We start from the raw sequence: 21,173 nt of genomic DNA, 5'->3' as shown, positions 1-21,173 counted from the left end.
CTCTACAGAGGAAAAAAATTACCAATCATACACGGCCAGAAAGGATAATTATTTCCCATCATGATGAAGTATTTCTTTAAGCCATCACAAAGTTTTACGCCATTCATTAATTCTTCACTCAGTTATGACGTGTGCCCCAAATGTCCAGTCACTCAACCAACAGCTACGGCGTCAAAAGGTTCCCCCATAACACAAGGAATTGGGCCTTGGCTCAGGGGTTCTGGGGCCCAAGGGTGCCTTGTTTTACCAACAGCTCCAGTGCTGCTGGACAAGGCAGGATGTATTGTTATGCAACAAGTAAGGGGGAGATGAATAGGCTTCAGCACAGGCTCAGTGAATGCCAGTGGAAATAATAGGAAGAGAGAAGCAGCTAGGTTAATCCCAGGGGGAGTCCTCATGGGACCTTGCCCTCAGAGTTCCTCTGTGTTTCCTTGTCACCCTTAAATGTGTTGGTTGAATGTCTTTCAGAGATGGGGATCGTGCAGAAAGTAGAAGACTGGGTTCTGTGGCTTCACCAGAGGAGCAGGTTGGTTAATCCCTGCAGCCCCAACATAGGGGCTTGCCAAAACTCTGGGGGTCTCCCAACATTTTCCTACTTTGCAAACCTCTCAACTGCTAATCCTCTTTCAAACTTCCTCCTCTCATCGTTTCTCCTCTCCTCTTCTCTCCTTTTCGTCAGCATGGCTGCCTTCAGGCACCGAGCCAACAGCCCCACTGTCCCTCAGTGGGTGACATCACAAGCTGGCACAGAAAACCAGGGGCGGAATAATTAGTTTTAGATGGTTGAAGTAACTGTCTGTGTGTATATGTGCAGAGTGAGTGTGTGTGCAGTGATGTAGAGGGGAATTTGCTTTACTCAACACGAAGCACGTAGATTGCAGTGGGCTATCAAATGGAAACCAATGGCAACAGTGCAGATTTAATTGGGAAGAAAAAAGCTAAATAAAACAACACTATGTAGTTTACATGAATTGATGTGGGTGTGTTGAAACAATTTAACTCTGCTGAGACTTGTGTCAAAATTAAGAAATTAATTAACACCTCGCGTCATGTGTGGTTGAGTTTGCAGTTAACTGTGAGGGTGGCTGATGAGGAGCTGGAGGCACTGCTTTAATAACTCTCTATAGACTCTATACATGACCACCCCCGGCAATGCCCATCCGTTCACTGCTTTTCGTGCTATATATGCAGCCTACTTAGGGAGAAGCCTTTGTTAGGACGACGCGCTTTGTCAATCTTTATTTAGTGGCTTTTTTATAACGGACTCAGTCCTTTGAATATTAACTGTGTGATCACTCTTGCCACACAAGCAGCCTCTCAGGACCTCCTATCAATGTGGCACTCTGTTCCAAGGCTTTGTACCCAACCACATCTTGGTATAAAAACTAGGGAGTCTCTCGTCAACCTCTTTGGGAGAATTTTACTTTCTCTTTCTTCTCCGACATCATTTATAAAGGGTTTGATTAATTTCAGTAGTGGGAGACGCTTGAGCAGGGACTGAATATCGGCGTTTTACATGTCACAAACAAGAGACATAAGTAGGAAGAAACAAAACGCAAGGAAATGGTTGATTTGTCTATGTTGTTGTATGTCACCGTGCCATTGTACACCTCTAGTGGAGTGCGACAGTAGGTCCGACCAGCGTAATGACCGTAGCAGCTGCAGCAAGAAGGTGACATAAGGTGGAAGAGTCTGCCCCGGTGTTTTTTCAGGCCAATAATCCCCTTTATTGAGTCTCAGGAAATCCTAATTAGAGTCGGAAGTGGCTTCAGTGGCCAGATGTGCAAAGACTAACAGAATCAACCCAACCCCCAAGGACAGCTGACCATAAGCACTTCTGACTCCTTTCCATCCTGCTGAGTTTAAATGAAATACACCCACAAAAATTGCAAGGCTATCGCCCCACAAGCACACTCGCACACATATTTTCTATTCAACCTGGGGGGAAGTTAACTTACAAACAATACAACAGACACACTTGAGAACACATGCATCCGAATTCTAAAAATGCCTGTAATGACCGTAGACAGAGTGGTAAAGATAGCATAGCATCAGCTGTGCACAGTCTACGATGAAAACAAAGCGAGGAACAGAGCTCAGCTGCGCCTCTTGTCTGCTCTCTCAATCAGCCCGTTCAGGAAAAACTAGTGTTGATGCAAAAGTGCAAATTGGAAATTCTTTAAAAGTCAATAACCATACAGAGGAGTCTTACAAAAAAATCAGAGGTAGTGTTTTTCCACAAAAGGACTCCCAGCTTTCTCTGAACTTTCTGTCTCTTTACATAATGGTTGCATCATTGTCTAATTGTCTGTTGTATGCACGCAAACAATTGGACACATACACATTAAAAATGACTAGCTAGGGTGTGACCAAACGTTTGAGTGGAGTCCAAGTTCTCATGCACGGTTGTCTGTGCATAACTGTTTGTATATGAGGCAATTTTGTGCCTGTGTTGCCTGTCTCATGCTGTCACTCCTTATCAGGCGGTCTGACCAAAGCCAGAGATCCTTGTCAGGCTGTTTTGGATAACTGCACATGATCTGAGGAAGCTGGCTTTGATTTGGAATACCTCCTCAGACCTGCTGTCCCAGTCTGGAATCAGACCCAGGTGTGTGTGCATGCATGCAGTCTTCTCACGCACACATACACGCACTAAGTCGATGCATGTATTAAAACCCCCTGCTGAGCCACAGTCACACTGACCTATTTACTAGCATAGAAATGGCCAAGACCTAGAAGGCAAACCAGACTCACCAGAGGCAGAATCACATCAAAGCTGTCATTGGATGATATCAATAGTTTCACAGGGAACAGTTTTACAGCCTCTTTTACACACTATATAAATGGGGCATTTGAGGGAAAAAAAATCTATTATATTGACGACTTTACATCCGTGTTCATTTCTGAAGCATGAAAAAGCCAATTGTTGCAGGGTCAGTTTGATCAGCATATCAAAAGGACTTTGCAAAACAAATTCTTGTGTAATTTTGTCTACATGTGATCACTTTCGGTTATTCTGTAAACTCTTCAGTACATCTTTAGCGTGTGGAATAGCCTTCAACTTTATGCAACCCCTCTGGGACTTCAAAGTGAGATTAAGAGGGGGAGACGATGAATGGCTAACGCTCGCTGCATAGCTGAAACCGCTGCACTGAACTCAGGGCTGAGCAACGAGGTAGTTGGCACAGTGAGCTCATGTGTTACGTCTTATTTCTCTATTCAGAAAAAAAAAAAGTCCAGCAGATTTAGAAATCAGAAATACTAACCATATGATTATTAAAACAAAACCAAAGAAAAAAAAAAGAAAGAAAAGGAAAATAAAAACAATGTTCATATCGTTACTCTCCCTCAAATGTTACTTTTACACAAAGAATGACTGGAGTGAAGAACAGGCTGTGATGTTCAATTTCACTATCTTGGTGAAACAAGTGCACTATTGCAAGTTAACTCCTTTATATTCATAACTCATTGTCAGTGTCTGTGCTGCATAAACGCCAGCATAATATGTAGATTTGTGCAAGGTGGTTCAAGTCATTTCTGGAGCATAGCTGCTGTCTCTAAACAGAGGCATTTCCTTGTATTCTGAGAAGTGCACTGTGAAGTGAGTGACTGAATAGAAAGTGAAGTTTCCTGAGCAAGGTTTACTCTGGCACGATACGCTATACCGTGCCCCACGGCTCAGACACAATAAAAGACTAATCTTTAGGGTCATAACCTGCTAATTACTCCTGCCCAAGAAGTGTTGAGGACCGCCTGTCAGCAGGGTCTGTAAATGGGGCTACCTGAGCCGGACTTGGGAGCACCAGGTGACATGGGCCAGCAGTGCTCCAGCACCTTAGATGAAAGGTCGGTGTTATGGGTCTGCATCCCAGAACCCTGGGCATTTCAGCACCCTGAGGCAACTTCTAGCTTCTTGGCTTTCACCCATGTGTCATTCTTGGTACAGAGAGGAAATACAGACATCATTTCCCATGTCTGATAGCCATCTGCTGCCTCTCTCAGGTTGTCCCCTAAGCATGATCAAGGCCCTCTGCACCAATCACAGATCAGAGTCCTGCCCACTATGATGATTAGTCTGAAAAAGATACATATCAAGTTTTCTGGACAGCTTCAGTTGTTGGACAAGCTTTCATCTGCAATATTATCAGGAATTCAAATGTCCCAAAACCACTGTATGAGAAGTAAAGGCATTAAAGCAATTAACTCTCAAGATTTAAAAGAGGAGGCACTCATTTCAGATTGAGCCATTTGAGGATCTTAACAGTTTTATCAAATTGTTTTCAACGTGCAAAGGATTCCGTACGTTCAGCGATGTCATGGCATCCTCCAAGTCCAAATGCTGGTGAAAGTTGACCCAGGATTGAGTGTACGATAACCACCTGAAAACACTCAGTCCGCCCATGGGAAAACTGGGAGGATACAACAGAGGCATATCAGCGTATGTGCGCGCGCTTGCGCGTTCGCGTTTAACAGTGTAGAAGTTTCCCTGCAAGTTGAGGAGCGCAAGAAACTGCAGCGAATGGAACGGTACAGGTCACCGGGATAAAGAAGTTGTATAAAACAAGCGCAAATCTATCGCAGCACTAAGATTAAGTTTGGAACTTTTATTTGAGCTTCTGGACTCACCTCATCGGAGAAGTGAGATCGTCAACGGCAGGTAAGTCAACCAACCTGATTTGCACAACGTTTTGTCATCTTTGAATTCAAGTGCTGCTGCGTTTTACATTTTTTCGTATGGTGGGATAACCCACATTTCACCTATATAAACCACGAGGCTGTGAGATGCTGCTTATCTCACATAATTTGCCAACATGAAAACTTTGAAAATCTCAAGAAAATTACGCTGTATAGGCCTACTATTTCTTTGCGTTTTTATTCGTGTGATGGCTTAGTTTTACCTAAAGTTGTCATCATACCGATGATCTCTTCAGCAGAACAATTTTTCAGATGACATTTTCACTTGTCAAGATAAAGATCTATAAAATGATGGAGACTGATATCACAGGCGGGGGTTTTTTGTAGCGCGCTCATGTGGCTCCCCATGGAACAGCCAGGCAGCGAAGCGCATCTCTCCATTAGTTTCCCAAAAGTGAGACCTGCAGACTCCGCGAGAGAGGACGGGAGGAGGTGTTCTGGCCAAGTCTAGGACCAAAGCGATGTGATGATTAAAGAGTTTTCCTGAAAGCAGACTCGTGAAACCTGTGAGTCATTCTCAGATGCATGTTAATCCCGCATAAAACTTGCTGGTGCAACTGTGTTCAGCCAGTTTTCACATGTTAAGCTTCCTTAACGAGGAGGGAATATTTTAGATACGTGATCTGTGACCCTTAATTTCTCAGCTTTGTGGTTAAATGTATGTCTCACTTTGCCTGTGGTGTCTACATCATTTGTAATTAGAAGGGAAAGGGCATGAGCGGAGGTGTGTGTGTGCAAGCAGTGAGGTGAAACTGAACAGGATGGGACAAGCTGTTTAAACAGCCCACATATGGGGAGACCACATCTTGCCAAGCAAATACTTTGGCAAAAATGCCTTGAACCTCTACTGGAAGTTGAATCACAGATTAGATTTTTAGAGCAGGGCCATTCTGTTTACTGAAGTCGCGCTAATAATGACAGCAGAGGCATATTATTTGATCCATAATATTTGAGAGAAGATTTCTTTTCTGCTGTTTTGCTTCCCAGACTTACTGATCGAACTTTGAACAAGAGTACGCTGGAAACTTGAGAAGACGTCACTGGAGGAGAGCAGCAGAGCCTGTTCACCCACTGTAACCCTATCCTCTAACCAACCAGACAGTCTCTATGCACATCAGCCTGACTGTGGCCATCAAGGAATCTCGTGCCTTTCATGGAACTCAGCCTGCCAATCCAGCTGCTACTCCTGACGCTGTGGAAGTGACGGCCATGGAGTCATGTCAGGTGCAGGTCACCCCTCTGCCACCCCCACCTCCTCCTCCCCCACCTCCCCCACCCCCACCTGCATCCTCCTCACCTTTTAGCCGGGCAGACAGTGTCCGCCGGAGCCGGCTGAGGAAGCTCAACTGGGATTGTATCCCCAAAGAGAAGGTAGAGGGCAGGAAGAGTGTATGGAGTGGGGCAGCCCCCGGAGAGGACGAGTTCCCCATAGATCTCCATTCCCTTGATGAGTTGTTTGGTCAGAAGGACAGCAAGCCACGGGACAGAATCAGCACACTGAGGCGGCGCTCTGCGCACCTGCGCTGCAGATCCCCACAGGACAGCGCCGAAGAGGTTAGATCATTAGAATGAGGAAAGACACAATATTTGTCTTTCTTTTTACTTGCTCTTACATACTCTCTATCTCTTTACAGATTTCCCTGTTGGACTCTAAACGCAGTATGAACATTGGAATATTTCTACGCCAGTTCAAGATGTAAGCTTCTTAATTCCTTATTAATGTTGTCGTCACGGGTCAGATGAAACATCCACAGTTTCATGCTTATTAAAAGGGAATATCCCAATTTGTTGTTTTTGGTTGGACTTGTAACTGTAGTCCTTGGAAATAGCTGTGCTACTCTTTTTACCCGCATGTGAACGACTCAGTGAAAACTGAAAGTAGTTTTTAGGAACAGAGAAGTCAAATGAGTACAACTGTGCCCAGGGGGACAGTGGTTTACTTGAGTTGAACTATTAAATACAGCCATATGTCAGTATGGCCTGGTGTCGGAAGTGTGAAGCCCCATCAGGAGAGGGGATGTCTGGTGTATTAAAGGGGAGGGTGCACCCTGAGCAGCTGGGCTGGGTTTTGAGGGAGGGTGATGAGTAAGTGGCTCTTAAAGAGTCAGAGTTGACACCTGCTGGTGCCTATAAAGAGTGTCTAATCTTAAAGCTACCCCCTGCCAAGAGAGACCCCACCGGTGGCTTATCATATTCATTCATACTCTAAAGCCTCTTTAGTAGCCTGTTTGCCTGGCTCAAATAAAGCTGCACTTTTTGTGATGAAAATAGCTTTTTCATTATCATTCAACTACATTAACATACTGTTAAACGCCTGAGACAAACGTTTTGTGTTGAAAATCTTGCAAGATTTATTCATATTTTTACATCAAGTGGGGCAGTGCAACACTGCTGGGTTGCGATATTGTCATGCCACCATGACATTCTCAACTGTCTGATGGTTTTCTTTTTACAGCAGATTTGCCTAGACATGCAGGGAAAGTCTTTATGTGGAAAGATCCTCCTCTGTACACAAGCATTTGTCTCTTGCGGCACTCGTTTGCTCTTTGTTGTAAAGAGCTACCGTTTGAATGTGGGTGTAGAGTAAACAAAATCCAGTTTTGTGTTTGTCTTTGTCTGAGTTGAGACTGAAGTATCATTCCATTTAGTGATCTTTACACATCATAACATTTCTGCTAGAAAGGAAAGCCTAAGAATAAATCATTTAGAAAATGATTTATTTACTTTACATGTCTATATGCTGATGTTAAATGATTAGCTGTGGATGGTAAGCTATGAATGAAGAGACTTTGTTTCAGAGAAAGGCTATAAGCTTGGTGTGATTATGTGTGACAGGCTGCAAGATGAATTTGGAGGGCAGAGGGTGATGAAAAATTACTCGATTAGAGAACTCATTTGTCACTCTGAGAAAGTCTAGGGTTAAACAGTCACTCGGCTGTTTATGCTCTTCACTTTGACATCCCAAGTTCTTTCAGATGTCTCCTGTGCATGACTTCATTTTATTTGCCCTTTACGTCACCAGTGTTGACGTCAATCTGCCATCCTTGCGTGACGCTTTTGTCTTATATGAATTAGATGAGCTTTACTGTTGTGTAATCATTGGAAAAATAGGCCTTATAGGTTTCTCTGGGAGTATCACACCTTCTGTCAAGCTTAAAGAGAGTTTGGCTTGTTAAATGATGTGTAAAAAAACATGTCAACGTATTTTTGCAGGCCTGCTCGGGAGATAGTTGAAGATGTAAGGCATGGTGCTGGAGATCGTTATGGAGCAGAGAAGCTTGCAGAGCTCTGCAAATTGCTGCCTGACAGTGAGGAGGTAAAGTGCTTTTTCTGGCCTACAACTACAAAAGTGACAACAGTGACCCTTCACTCCACCCCCACCCCCAACCTTTCTCCTGCTTCTCTTACCTATCATCTGGCTTTGGTTAGGATGATCAAAGTTGCCATTACGGCATACGTCGTATGAAGTGGTCAGACTCCAGAAAAGGAGGACATTGAACGATATCAGAACTCTTAACAGTGTGCTGTTTTTTTCCTTTCCTTCTTCAAATTGAATGAAAGCTGTTTTTCAGCTTTGACTCATCCTCTCTTCATAATCTGTCTCAGGAGTCTCGCCTAAGGAGGTTTAGTGGGGAGCGGAGCTGCCTTGGAGAGCCTGATCTTTTCATGCTGCTGTTGGTGGAAGTCCCCAGGTACAACCCTCCCTAAACTGAAAAAGGAGCAAAAATATCCCAATAGACAAATTTTTTTATTATTTCTAAGTTTTAAAACTTCTCTTTCATGTTTTTCACATAGCACCAGCCTTCCTCACTTTGTCATGGCATATTTGTTTAACAGATCACTGGTTTCTAGTGCCTTTTAGTCTCCATCAACACTCAAAACATCCCCTTTGATCAGTCGGTTCCCTTCTTTACTCTTTCACCAGTTTCCGACTTCGTTTGGACGCAATGATCCTGCAACAGGAGTTCGACCCGGCTGTGACCTCTCTGTGTGTGGCAGCCAGATGTCTGAGGGAGGCGGCCAGAGGTAAAGTAACAGCAGGGTGTTGTGTACTCCACCGCCATTAAGATCTGGAACAATGCTGGCCTGCTAAAATGCCCATGTTTAGTCTTGTGTGGTGATGTCAGATGCCAGAATGAAAATTAGATAAAGTATTAAGCTTTAAGGATGTCTTAATGATTTAGGAAAAACTTGCATTAAATCATACTTTTCTGTAAAAGTAGCTGACTTGTTTCATGCTGCATGAAAGTTCATCCTCATATATTTCAACAACCTTAAGCCTCAATATTAATCTCAATATTAATTCTCTTGACTCTCCTAGAGCTGCTGAGTTGCCCAGAATTACATTCTATCCTTCGTTTGGTGCTGAAAGCAGGAAACTACATGAATGCTGTGAGTGCTTTTTTATTCATTTTTTATTTCTTCTTAATTTGCAAAAGCCGAATCAGTTCCATTTATTGTGTACAATTCACCAGTGACGAGTGTCCTGGGTGTGTGTTCAGGGGCGTCACTCCGGCTGTCCACCTGGGTTTTATTTCACTATTTGTTTAAAGTTGTCATGTGCGTATGTTCTGACCCCTCTTTGTAATTTCTCAGGGTGGCTACGCAGGGAATGCTGCTGGTTTTCGGATTTCATCGCTGCTCAAACTGGCTGACACCAAAGCCAACAAGCCGGGCATGAATTTGCTGCATTTCGTTGCTATGGTAAGATCTGAAATTCTGATGCAGTTTAATAGAAATACTTGTCAGGAATGATGATTTCGAGAAGTGAGGTATGGTAAGGTGACCTCGCAAGAGGTTGTGACTGTATATTAAAGATGGATGGCACCTAGTTTGTATCTTGCTCACAATAACACCAAGAAGGAGAGAGAAAAAAATAATTAGGGGCGTTCCGACAAAAGTAATTTGGCTGAGAAGCTACAGTACTGGTTCAGACAGGAATCATACCAGCATTGTCACAATGAGTAATCAGGTACTAAACCTGTTAAAACAAAGAACTTAACTGACTGGAGTGCTGGAAGTGTTGAAATGCATTGTTCACATCTGGCTCACAGGGTCTGTGATTTCTGAGCAGCAGTTGTGTATGAAGAAGAAACAAACTGTTCCTCTCAGGGTTGTACACATTGTACACCTAACCGATGTCAAATACCTGCAGCAATGGCAGAACCCTTTGACGTGTCTCCTCACATGGCCAGTGTCTAGAAATAGCAATTTAACTTTAACACACAGCAAAGAAGACCTCCAACTGCTGACTGTGACCTACAATTTCTACTGGTGCAATAGGAATTAACTTTGCAGAGCAGAAGTCTGTAAAATGTGCCTGTGTGAGGTCAGGTCATTATTTGTTCAGCTTTTAGTATTCGACATAGTGTAAGCTGGCAATGAAGTCTTATTTTATCATATTTCGCAACACAAGGAATTGTCCCCTGCTGACCAACAGACAGAATGCAGGTTAAGTTATTAAATCCACTGGCTTCACATTAATCACCCCAATGTTACATCCGTCTCTTATACACAGTAGTTAATATAAATGAAATATTTTGAAAAAGCTAGAGCTACAAAGTCAAAAAGTGTTAACACCACTGACTGAAAATGTACAGGAAATTTACTATCAATATAAATTTTGCTTGGACGAATGGTTTCGCATCCATGAACACTCGTAGCTCAGAGAAACTCTCCACAGAGTGAAGAAGAAGAGTGCTCCACAGAGCGCATGAATTTGTCACCATTAGTGAATGATGTGCATCTTCATTTGAGACAATGGCTTCATAATCGTTTGTGTTTGTCTCCACAGGAAGCTGTGAAAAAAGACCAGAGTTTACTGTCATTTCCCAGCCAACTAGGCCATGTTGGCTCCGCCTCCAGGTCAGTCTTTTCTCAAAATTTGGATCCTATCAGATCTGGCAAGGGAATATGTCTGAGGGGATATACAAACCCTACTCAATAACAACCGTACCCCTTGTAGTCTGCTAAAACTAGGGAATCTATTGCATTTTTGTTATCACACCAAGAAGTCCAGTTGCCAGCTTTAATTAGCTGCCTTAGTGAAAGTGGGTTAAGACAACACTGGTACCTCCAATGTAAAAGCTGCTGGAGAGTTTTGCACTGCTGTCCTTTCATTCTCTACCAAAGAAAAGAGCAAAGGAATGACTTTCTTTATGAGAATTCTCAATTTGACCCCTGCCACTATAATTTTCCAAGAATTCCTGGATGCTTTGGATCGTGTCCATTCATTTATTACCTACTTTTGGTTGTGCAACCTTAATTCAGACGGATTATCCGTCTGTTTCAAAACAGTGCCTATTATAATTGTATTTCTCTGCAGGTTGTGTGAGGAGGCTGTGCTGGATGACTTATCAAAGCTAAAAAACAGAGTGGCTTCCCTCAAGACAAATACACAAACTGAAGCAGAGATTGAGCAGCATACACAAAGTTTTCTGGAGGTAAACAGCACAGTTTTATGTGTACTCGGTCTACGAATTAATGTCTAATTTATCAGGCAATCTCATGAAAGATACAGCAGGGATAAGACATGTTTTTCCATCTCTGTGCAGAGGGCTGAAGAGCGTCTGAAGGCGGCAGACGATGAGATGGAGGGTATGAGGATGTCGAGTCAAGCTCTGGTGGAGTTCTTCTGTGAAGATGACAGCACTTTTAAACTAGAGGAGGCTTGCAGGGTCTTTAATTTGTTTTGCCATCGCTTCCAAAGAGCTGTCCAGGTTAGCCACTGTTGCCTAATGCACAAGTTTGACTGCTTCAAGGATTAAAAAATGACAAATTGTCTGCTTTCCCTGTTTTTTTTTGTGTGTTCGTGGGTTTTTTTGTAGGAAAATGAAGAACGTGAACTGAAGGAGCAGAAACGTCTGGAACGTCAGCATGAGATGGTGAAAAAGCGTCGCTCTCTTGCTGTGTGTACTGGGCTGGATCTGAGCGTGAGCCTTGCCACAGAGCCTCGAGGTCAGGAGAACCAAGATGAGCTGGAGAAACTTTTAGAGAAGAACTTGAGCTACTCTTGGTGTCGTCGCAGTCTGAGAAGCCCCGGTTCCCACAGATTCACACACCGCCCCCAAAGCGACATATATTTCCACAACTCGTCCACGTTGAAGAGCTTCCCCGTGTTGGGCAGCAGCCCAACGTCAACCAGCTGTCACTCAAACAGCTCCTCTGACCTTGAGACCAGTGCTGTACTCTGCAGCTCGCCAGAGACTGATGGCACATACTCCCCCATTGACCAAGAAACTGTTCAGGTCAGAGGGAGGAGAGCAACAAACCTGAGTATGGAAGCAATTAAAGATTCACACATTGCAACATTTAGTTCCTCTCTGCATGGAAGTAGTTTCACAGTGAAGCAATATGGGCCTGAGAGCATTTCCTACATGCTACAAAGCCAACCCAAGGTAAAAGGATTTGAAAAAGATTTTTCTCGACACCTGGCGCTGAATGGTTCCAGTACAGACTCTGCTGCTATAAATACTGAGACACCAGCCAAATGTGTTAAAAGCCAGGCTTCCACGTACAAACATAGGTTTGGTCTGCCAGTGACAGACAGTAATTGTCCTCCTCAGGGTAAAACTGAAAGCTCTTGTGTCAATGATGCTATAAAAGAGTCTATTCATCCAAGTAAAATACTTTCTGATAGTAACACCAAGACTGGGCTGTTGAAGCTGCCGAGATCTGAGACCAAATCCCAATCATCCCCAGATGAAAAAGATATGACATCCATCAAAACAAAAGCCGCGACGCCTTTGCCTGATACAGCTTTAACGACAGAGACGGACTCAGAGGTCGTTTCCACACCTGTGGGAAATAACTGGATGCCCTCCTGTCTACCAGAGTTCAGCCAGTCACAGCCAGAGGAGGCCTCTGACTTGCCAAGTGCTGAGAGGGAGATGGCCAGATCGTACTTGCGTGTAGGTGAAACAGTGGAGTGCCACACACTGGTGAAAGGCCTCCGATCCTACGAGACCTTGTCACCCCCGACCTCCCCACTCCCACGACCCACACCAAGCCTCTGCTCCAAGTGGAGGAAGGAGAGGGAGGTTGAGCTTCGAGAAGGGACTACCCCAGTGTCTCCAGCATCAAAGGAGACGCGAACCATGAAGATCCCTGTACGCAGTGGAATAGGGGCCAAGAGGGGACTTGTGTCACGTGCAGCTCCTTCCAATAGCACAGGTATTGCAAGGGTGCGCTCCAAAACTGAGCATTCAAACGGAGCCTCAATCCCTACAAACCCATCTACTCCTGCGCGGCTGTCTATTCCTCGCAGCATCTCGATGCGCTCATCTCGGACGACTGCTGTACAGGCTGAGGTGAAACGAAGTAGCAGCATACGGGAAAAAACAGCGAGTGAGTCAAAGAATCCAGAAAAGTACACCTTGACCCGCAGGACTTCAGAAGGAGCTGTGCAGATAGAGAAGGTCTCTGGCAGCAACCCGCCGGCCTTTATAAAAGGTACTCCTGTCCGTGTGTCCAAACGTCTCGCCCCGAAATCCGAGAGTCAGGTTCCCTCCCAGCCTCGAACCACCCACAGCCCATCTTCTGCTACAGCCAAGACCATACGCACGTCTGTCATATCAGCTGCCCAAAATAAAACTGTCAATACAACAAGCACAAACACCTCACCTGCCAACTCTAAAATCCCCACATCTTCAAGAATACCTGGTCCCAAAGTGCCTCGAGCCGCTGCAGCTCAGCCACTGTGGAGGTGATGGGAGGCCATGCTCCATGGACTCTGTGTTTATAGATTTCTGGTCTCCTTCAGCCCTAAATTAAACTTTAGTTAAAATCAGTTCTACTTCATTGAAATATATGTATATTTGAGTGCTGAGAGCATTGCGGAAAACTTTCTATCTTGTATTTCATACGGTAGCAGGACAGTGGATCCTCTACAATCTACCTCTTTTTACACCTATTTGTGTCCTTTGCAGGCAATAGGGCAGCGAAAGATGTGTCTTACTGTAACTTCTGATGTGTAGAACAGTGTGAACACTTAAATCACCTGAAAAAAAATCCGACCAAGTGGTAGCCACTCTGGGTTTTAAAAGAGCTATACTTTGGGAAAATGTTGGGAATCTTTCTCGTTTGGAAAAAAAAAAGAAGTAGATTTGCTTGACTTTTTAAATTTTCTTTTTTTAGGAAAGTTGTCCAAATGTTGTGAACACTGCCCCTTCTCCTTAACCATCAGTGTTTTCAAAGCGAACTTGGTACAATATGGAGCTGTTCATGCTCTTGTTTAGAGGCCTCATTCTTCTGATGCACTTTAAAAACTGAAGAGGAGGCTGAAAGGAGATGGTTACTTTCAACGTCGTCTTTTTTTGTATTTTATAAAAAAAAGAAATTTATAACTTTATTAAATAGCATTATTTACTATATTATGTGGATTTGTTATAAAGAAGAGATGAATAAAGACAAAGTTGTGAATCTCTGTGTCATAATTCTGTGCTCCTCAGTTGCGTTAAAAAGTTCCCATATGATATATAGCTATTTTTTTAAGTTTTGTATTCAGGTGAGCGCCTTCTTAGAGACCTTATGGTTTAATGGGCTGTACTCTATATTGATAGCTGCTCTTGCCGTCTTCTTGTCACTCTCATTTTTCTCCCCCTCTCGTCTCAAAACTCTTGCTGCATCTCTTGACAAACTCACCCCCCACTCCTCTCAGCGGCTGTTGTCATGGAAATGCTACAGACGTCCCAGGGAATCTCCCGGCAAAATTGTGGGGGGTACAAGAGTTGGGGTGGAGAGTGACTGTGGGTGTCGGGTCTCAGTGGGAATTCTCTCTTTGTAGTCTGCAGTGACGCCAAAACCACTTGGGAAAAGCAATAAACTGGTGCCTCTTTGTGTTCGTCAGTCTCCGGTTGTTGGTCAAGGGTGGCCTTTTAACCTAGTGCAGTGTATAGAGTGACATCATCAACAGGTCTCCAAGGGTGCAAGACTGAGTAGTTCAAAGCAGCGATCGTTTTTTTCTTCTTCTTTAAGCTTCATGTATTCTGCAATAACATAAAAGCACTGGCAAGTGAGCATGATGACCGGAATATCACTTATAATCTGAAGGTGAAGAAGCGATATTTGAGTTTAAGGACCAGTGCTGTAAGGATGAGGCCCAAAACAATGGAAACAGAGTTGTCTGTGGCCTTTTTATATGTGTGGTACGTAAAACACACCACAACACACTGCCTTTCAGTTGTTGCTAGGTCACGAAAGGATAAAATCATAGCAGATTCTCGAGAGTTCATTTGAGATGTTTGCAAAACTACACTTAAGATTGACTGGATTGAAACAGCTCACATTCAAAGAAAATCAGGTTGTGTTATAAGAAGAAAACAAGCATTGGCTGGAGGGGAAATATCATACCAAACAGTTTCAATTTTGCAAATAGATTTGCAAAGTAGACACTGGACTTTTTAGGGACTTTTTTCAGCTGTGTTGAAAAGGAACTTATGCTACATAAAAAAATAAATAAGGGGAATAAACTCTACTTTTTACCCATCATTTATTGTAAAGTTATAGAATTTCAGAGCGCTTTTTAAAAAATTGAATATAAGAATATTTCAATATTGATTTTAATGACAAATTACAATTTACACTGATTTATCAGTAATTCCAAAGTAACACAATTAACCATGTGCCAGTGAGGAGCAAGGCAAGGGTATTATCTAAAAAGAGTAAAAAGACAAATGATTCAAAATAAGTTCCTACATTCAAAATCTTACATAAGAAAAAGTAGATAAATACTGGAAAGAAAGTATGAGCAACCTGTTGTGAAAAATCGTTGCATCCAGAGATAATACCACTTACTGACTGACACATACATGGCAGTTACTGTCAAGTTTTGGGATCTAATTTTCAAACCATTGTTATGTTTTCTGTATTGTAATAATGCATATTTTAGAAGTAAGCCTGTCGAAAGTCAGACAAACCTCTGAAATATTGTAAGGTACCTTCGAATGAGATAACTACTCAATGACTCAAGTAAAATACAGGTACCTTAAAAGTGTAAATGCATTGGTTATAGTATGCTGTGGGTTGTAGCTTGTGTGAGCGACTCTTTCTAATTCTGCATCTTTTTTCAAGGATATATACGCCGTAGCATGGTTGTCCAACAAGGAGAGGTTGAACAATTGTGAGGAAAAATAGAAAAGCTAAACAACGCCATCTAGTGTCATACAAATAACTGCTACAAAATTAAACTACAATTACCTGCGTGCATTACTTCCTGACGTCTACTGTTACGTAATGGACAGCTCCCCGGATGCGGCTGTGATTGACTAGACCAGGCAAAAAAAAAAGAAAAGATCGAAAGCCAAGTGGCGGTAAGTCACAAAGTCCTTCAGATTTCTTCATTACAACAAATTATTATCCTTAAGACATGTATTACAATAAATATAAATTTTTGGAGTTACTATTGAAAAGTTTTGGGGACAGAAACAGACCTTTTTAATTAGTGTTTTCAAATTAATTTTCGGCTTGTTTGCTAACTTGCTAGCTTGTTAGCCACCAAATGCGCTAGTTCCTTAGCTTAATGCTAGTCACAGGGGGAACGCCTAGTATTAAAAGTGAATAACAAGAATTCATTAACACTAGAAAAAAGTGCGTTTCAATATAGAAACATTCGCTGACCAGACAGAGGGCAACTTTCTCAACGCCTGTTAATTGATGAACTGCTGGGACTGTAGTATACCTATGTAACGGTAATTAACTCTGCGCCAAAGGGCTAATACTGGCGACGGTTAGCCTCGTTGCTAACCGGGTTAAAAGCTGTACAGCTGTTGAACGTGTTTGTTAAAGTCCTGCAGGTTTAGCGTTTTTACCCTCAATGTAATTACCTCTCACTCACACTGGGAATGGAGTGTTCGGAGTGGGCTCTCTTCTTAACCTGGCGATTAAATACTTGATGTTACACAGTATGAAGAGTTGTAACTGGTAGTTCCTCAGGTGTTTTTAATTTTTTTTTTCCTGTTGTCAGGTGCTACAGCCCCAGTGGTCGTTTGCAGGATGCAGACCATTAAGTGTGTGGTTGTGGGCGACGGGGCAGTCGGTAAAACCTGCTTACTCATCTCTTATACAACCAATGCCTTCCCAGAAGAGTACATTCCCACGGTGTTTGACAATTACAGCGCTCAAATGAGTGTGGATGGCCGTACTGTCAGCCTCAACTTGTGGGACACAGCAGGCCAAGAGGAGTATGACCGCTTGCGTACTCTCTCTTATCCCCAGACCAACGTTTTCATCATATGCTTCTCCATCGGCAGCCCATCCTCTCATGCCAATGTCAGGCACAAGTGGCACCCTGAAGTGTCTCACCACTGCCCCAATGTGCCCATTCTGCTGGTGGGCACCAAGAGAGACCTGCGAAGCGATGCAGAAACGGTGAAGAAGCTAAAGGAGCAGGGTCTGGCCCCTACTACCCAGCAGCAGGGCAACACCCTGGCCAAGCAGATTGGGGCTGTTAAATACATGGAGTGTTCTGCTTTGCTGCAGGATGGTGTCAGGGATGTGTTTGCTGAAGCTGTGAGGGCAGTGTTGTATCCAGTCACGAAAAAGAATTCCAAGAAGTGTGTGCTGTTGTAATAAATGGTTCCCAGATTTGGACTATGGAGAGGGATGATGGGGATCCACTGACACAAAGGAAGGCTAAGGAATTTAATGTTACCATCTGGTTGCTTCCATACAGTACCATCTTTGTCAGTTTTCAGCTCCTGTGTTACTCCTTTCTTCCTCACCGATCTCCTGGAGGATCCCACTGTGTTGCCATGATCACCAAAGTGACTTTGCCAAAATAAGGGCAATTGACTCTTATCTCCTCTATTCTTCTTAAATTTTTAACTTTTGATATTTACACACTTTCAATTTTACATTGGTTCTTGATTTATAGCTTACCTGCTTTGCCTTATAAAAAGCTGATCATGGTTGCCACAAGCCATAACATCCAATCCAACCAACCAACCAAACAAGCAAGCTTCCATGTTTGACTGGAAAGAGGAGATCTGCCATTGTTCAGGTGGAGAACTAATGACTACCTCATATTCTCACCTAGGTTGCATCTCATGAGTCTCAAGCAAAGTTACCATTCAAATGCTTTGACTTGTCTATTCAGATGTGATGAACATCAATATAGAAGGTGAACAAGTTTTAATTTAAGCAGCTTGAGTCCAGAAACGGTGTGATGACTCTTGGACAAATGCCAGTAATCATTTACCAAATGCACAGATTAAAGGTTAAATTGTCTTGCTGCAGTTCCTCTTATACTCGGTCCGAGATGCTAGAACTGTCTGGCAGGCTGCCCTTCCAGCCGCTTGCACTGCTCTCTGAACTTCTCCGCTTGGTAGAGCCAATGGGCCTTTGGAGATAAGCCGGATCCATTAAGAGCAACAGACCAGTCTCCCTCTTTAGTAATAGAGGAGCGGGTGTCGTAAGGCGTCTGCAAAATTAACCCATCCTCATAAAGGATTTTTTTGGGCCAACATAGTTAGGAAGTCAGATAGTAGCACAGCTCCCTTCTGCCTATGTCTGAACTCCTGTGGCTCGCTTTGAGTGCCATTAAAATCACGCCTAAGAATTCCTCTTTGAAAAGGTAACATCAAAGAGACTGTATTTTGTCTAATAGTGAATTTACTCTGTAAATGATTTTTCGTAATCCTCAAATGTTTTTAACTTACATGTGCGGTTATGGCCAAAGTTGAATATATTTTTTGTAATAGCCTATGTTTATTTGATCAGTAAAATGTATTTTTGCTGTTGTTGATGATCACCTACGATAAAGTAAACTCCAGAATGCTTCCCTGGTCAATTACGTTATTGTCTAAAGGTCGGCAGGCAAAAACCACTGCATATTCAGTTCACTGTAGCATATGAGACCACAGTGTGTTTCAAATGGCTTGCGTTGGACTGTATACTTCTTGTTCTGTATTGTCTTGGTTTGGCATGTGTCATCCCATCTGGGAAGAAGCTTTGTCTCAAAAGCCTTTTTAGCCCAAGTCACAAATTTATGTTCAATATGCAAGGAGTCTTTAAATTGGTCAGGTGCCTTATCTAAACCAAAGATAGTGCCAGTGATCCCGTGTCAAATCCAAAGGTGCTCGCAGCACGATGAGACATTTTAAGTACTCGTCCAACCAATTCAGATTTTTTTTTCGTACTCTTTCAAAAGCTCACTGCTGCAGTTGCTGCCAGTAAATGCTCTCTTCTTGCAGCCTCTTTTTCTGAGACACAGGTGCTAAACTGACATCTTGCGCGGCAAGCCTGTGTGCATTTGTGAGTTCTCGGGCCCACGCCTCTTAACAGATTGTGGTTTACATCCCTGCTCTGCAGGGTGCAGTGAGGGCAAAGCACAAGCGCAACTCACTCAAACAGCAAGCGCTGCGTTGGTGGCGCTTTGTCACATTGAAGGTTTTTTTTTCTCCATTTTTATTTAAAAAAACAAAAACAAAACATTTTTGTAACCTCTGGTTGTTCATTTGTACTTAACAGCTACCAGCAATAATAGCAGCCCTCTTATTGTACTTATGTCAGTTATGCTCCGAAGTGGGATCTTCAATAAGTCAACTTAGTTTGTGGTCTGTGTAAGTCTAGAATAAGTAAAGCGCAATATAAGCACAAGGTTATGACTGACAGCGGTGATGCGGATTAAGATCTGCCAAAAGATGTGTGAAATTTCCCAAATGAGTGTGTAGAGGGTTGAATGTATATGCACGACATGTAAAACTGTCATCTGTGGTGAGCTCGTTGTCTTTCTTTCTTTTTTTTTGCAATGTCCCAGTTTCACTCAGATGGTGCTGTTTGAGTGGAAAATCCACCTGTGGGCTCTGTGTCTGTGGCCTGGAGCTGTATGCTACCGTGTGCGTGGTACTACGCTTTTACACTGGGAACTTGATTTGTAGAAATCTCTTTGTAATTGTTTTATAAGTAACAAAAGCATATTTGTATAAATGAACTAACAGTGAAATGATTTTAAATTATGCCAAATAAAATGGTGCCTAAAACCAAATGGGTTTGCTTTCTGGCGACAAAAGTTTCCTTTGATTAGATAACTTGCCACTTGATGAATTATGTGTGATCATCACATTACTGCTCATTACAGCAATGGGGAAACAATGGAGGAACAAAGTCATGCTGAGGTGCAGGGGAAAAAAATGAATCACACTATTATGTGTAGCCACTCATATTTTCAGCTCAGGAAACCACATTAAGTTCCTTTAGCACTTGACTATAGCTATTTTTCTATCGTGTTCATGGTCTGTCAGTTACCGTGTCCAAACACTAGATGGACACATCTCTCTAGCTCAACCTCATGATCTTTGATAAGTATCATTCCTCAAAGCCTGTATCCTCTAATGTTTTAAATGTATTTATTTCCTCTGTACATGGCCTGTATCCACCTGGCTTTGAGAGCCACCGTTCAGCTTCACAGACACCAACACGTTCAATCAGTTTCTGTGGCTTCACTTCTGCTGCTTACTGAAAAATTCCTTTGACCTTTATGGGTGGTGTCTCTGACAAATGACAGATGTATTGAACTCCACCAAAGGCTCAGTGTAAACATCGCCACAGCATCATTCGGAGCCCGTTTCCTCTGTGGTCTGTCTGTAAATGCTGTACAATGAGGACACCGTTGCGTGCGTGCTTGCAGCTTCTAGAAGTTGCGTCACGACCTGTGTTGGTGCAGGATGAATTGTTACAATGAACTCAGCCAGTGTTGAGTTGTGAAAACCTCCCTTCTCACTTGACTGAGCAGGGTTATCGCTAAACAAGATGAGAACGGATGAGCTGTTTCAGCAACACGCTTTTCATGGAGGCAGACAGATTACTGACACTTGGGTCGGTTAAGGTCATCCATTTGTCTGCAAATGGGCTGCAGAGTAGTTGATACATGTAAATGTGTCAGAAACTGACAGGAAAGCATTCCATAAAGATTATGTGTCAATTCCCGATCGCTTAAAGCATTTTGTGACTCTCTCTCTGCTCTCATAAAATCCTGATTTGATAGCAGCTTCATCTCATAAAATCATCATTCAAGTAACTTAAAAACAACATCTGTGCAGTGAATTCAGCGACACTTTCAGTCGACATGTACGATAATCTCCCACATAGAAAGTTAAAAGCGTCAGAATGCCTTGAATGTTTGCCTGCACGGTCCAAAGTGGCCGAGCATACTTTGGTGAATAACTTGGATCCACTTCCATGCACGTATACTAGGACAGGGCGGTGGTCCACTTAAATAAGCCCACTGTAACCGTGTCTCGACTCAGCTGTGCTGAATGAATATGCATGGAAGTGTTTTTCTTTAAAAAATGAGACCTAGCTAGAAAATGTGTCACATTTGACTGAAATTATTCAGGGGAAGTGGAATAATTGTTCTGCATGGAGAAATACATTTAGACCACAATGACTAGGACAGTTGCTGAAGGGGACTCAGTAGGTTGCGAAAGAATGAGTTTTTATGAGAATTCTCAATCTGACCAATACCACAGCATTTTTACAAG

General features: G+C 42.9%; 2 protein-coding genes across 2 annotated transcripts; both read left to right on the top strand.

Moving 5' to 3' along the window:
* The first annotated feature begins 4,472 nt into the window (after window positions 1-4,472).
* Window positions 4,473-14,115, top strand: fhdc2 (FH2 domain containing 2). Its single transcript, XM_072395927.1, has 12 exons — window positions 4,473-4,657; window positions 5,683-6,249; window positions 6,330-6,391; window positions 7,909-8,011; window positions 8,302-8,387; window positions 8,621-8,721; window positions 9,017-9,087; window positions 9,292-9,399; window positions 10,490-10,560; window positions 11,021-11,138; window positions 11,250-11,414; window positions 11,523-14,115. The coding sequence occupies exons 2-12, from the start codon at window positions 5,803-5,805 to the stop codon at window positions 13,401-13,403; spliced, it is 3,213 nt and encodes a 1,070-aa protein (XP_072252028.1). The 5' UTR covers window positions 4,473-4,657; window positions 5,683-5,802; the 3' UTR covers window positions 13,404-14,115.
* A 1,807-nt stretch (window positions 14,116-15,922) lies between these two features.
* Window positions 15,923-19,678, top strand: LOC140318218 (rho-related GTP-binding protein RhoG-like). The gene is made up of 2 exons (XM_072395926.1): window positions 15,923-16,004; window positions 16,658-19,678. The coding sequence occupies exon 2, from the start codon at window positions 16,687-16,689 to the stop codon at window positions 17,260-17,262; it is 576 nt and encodes a 191-aa protein (XP_072252027.1). The 5' UTR covers window positions 15,923-16,004; window positions 16,658-16,686; the 3' UTR covers window positions 17,263-19,678.
* The last annotated feature ends 1,495 nt before the right edge of the window (window positions 19,679-21,173 follow it).

The sequence above is a fragment of the Leuresthes tenuis genome, unplaced genomic scaffold (genome assembly GCF_036924035.1).
Source record: "Leuresthes tenuis unplaced genomic scaffold, fLeuTen1.0.hap1 SCAF_11, whole genome shotgun sequence".
NCBI lineage: Eukaryota > Metazoa > Chordata > Actinopteri > Atheriniformes > Atherinopsidae > Leuresthes > Leuresthes tenuis.
The sequence above is the reverse complement of the archived record's forward strand: the minus strand, read 5'-3'. Positions and strand labels throughout refer to the sequence as shown.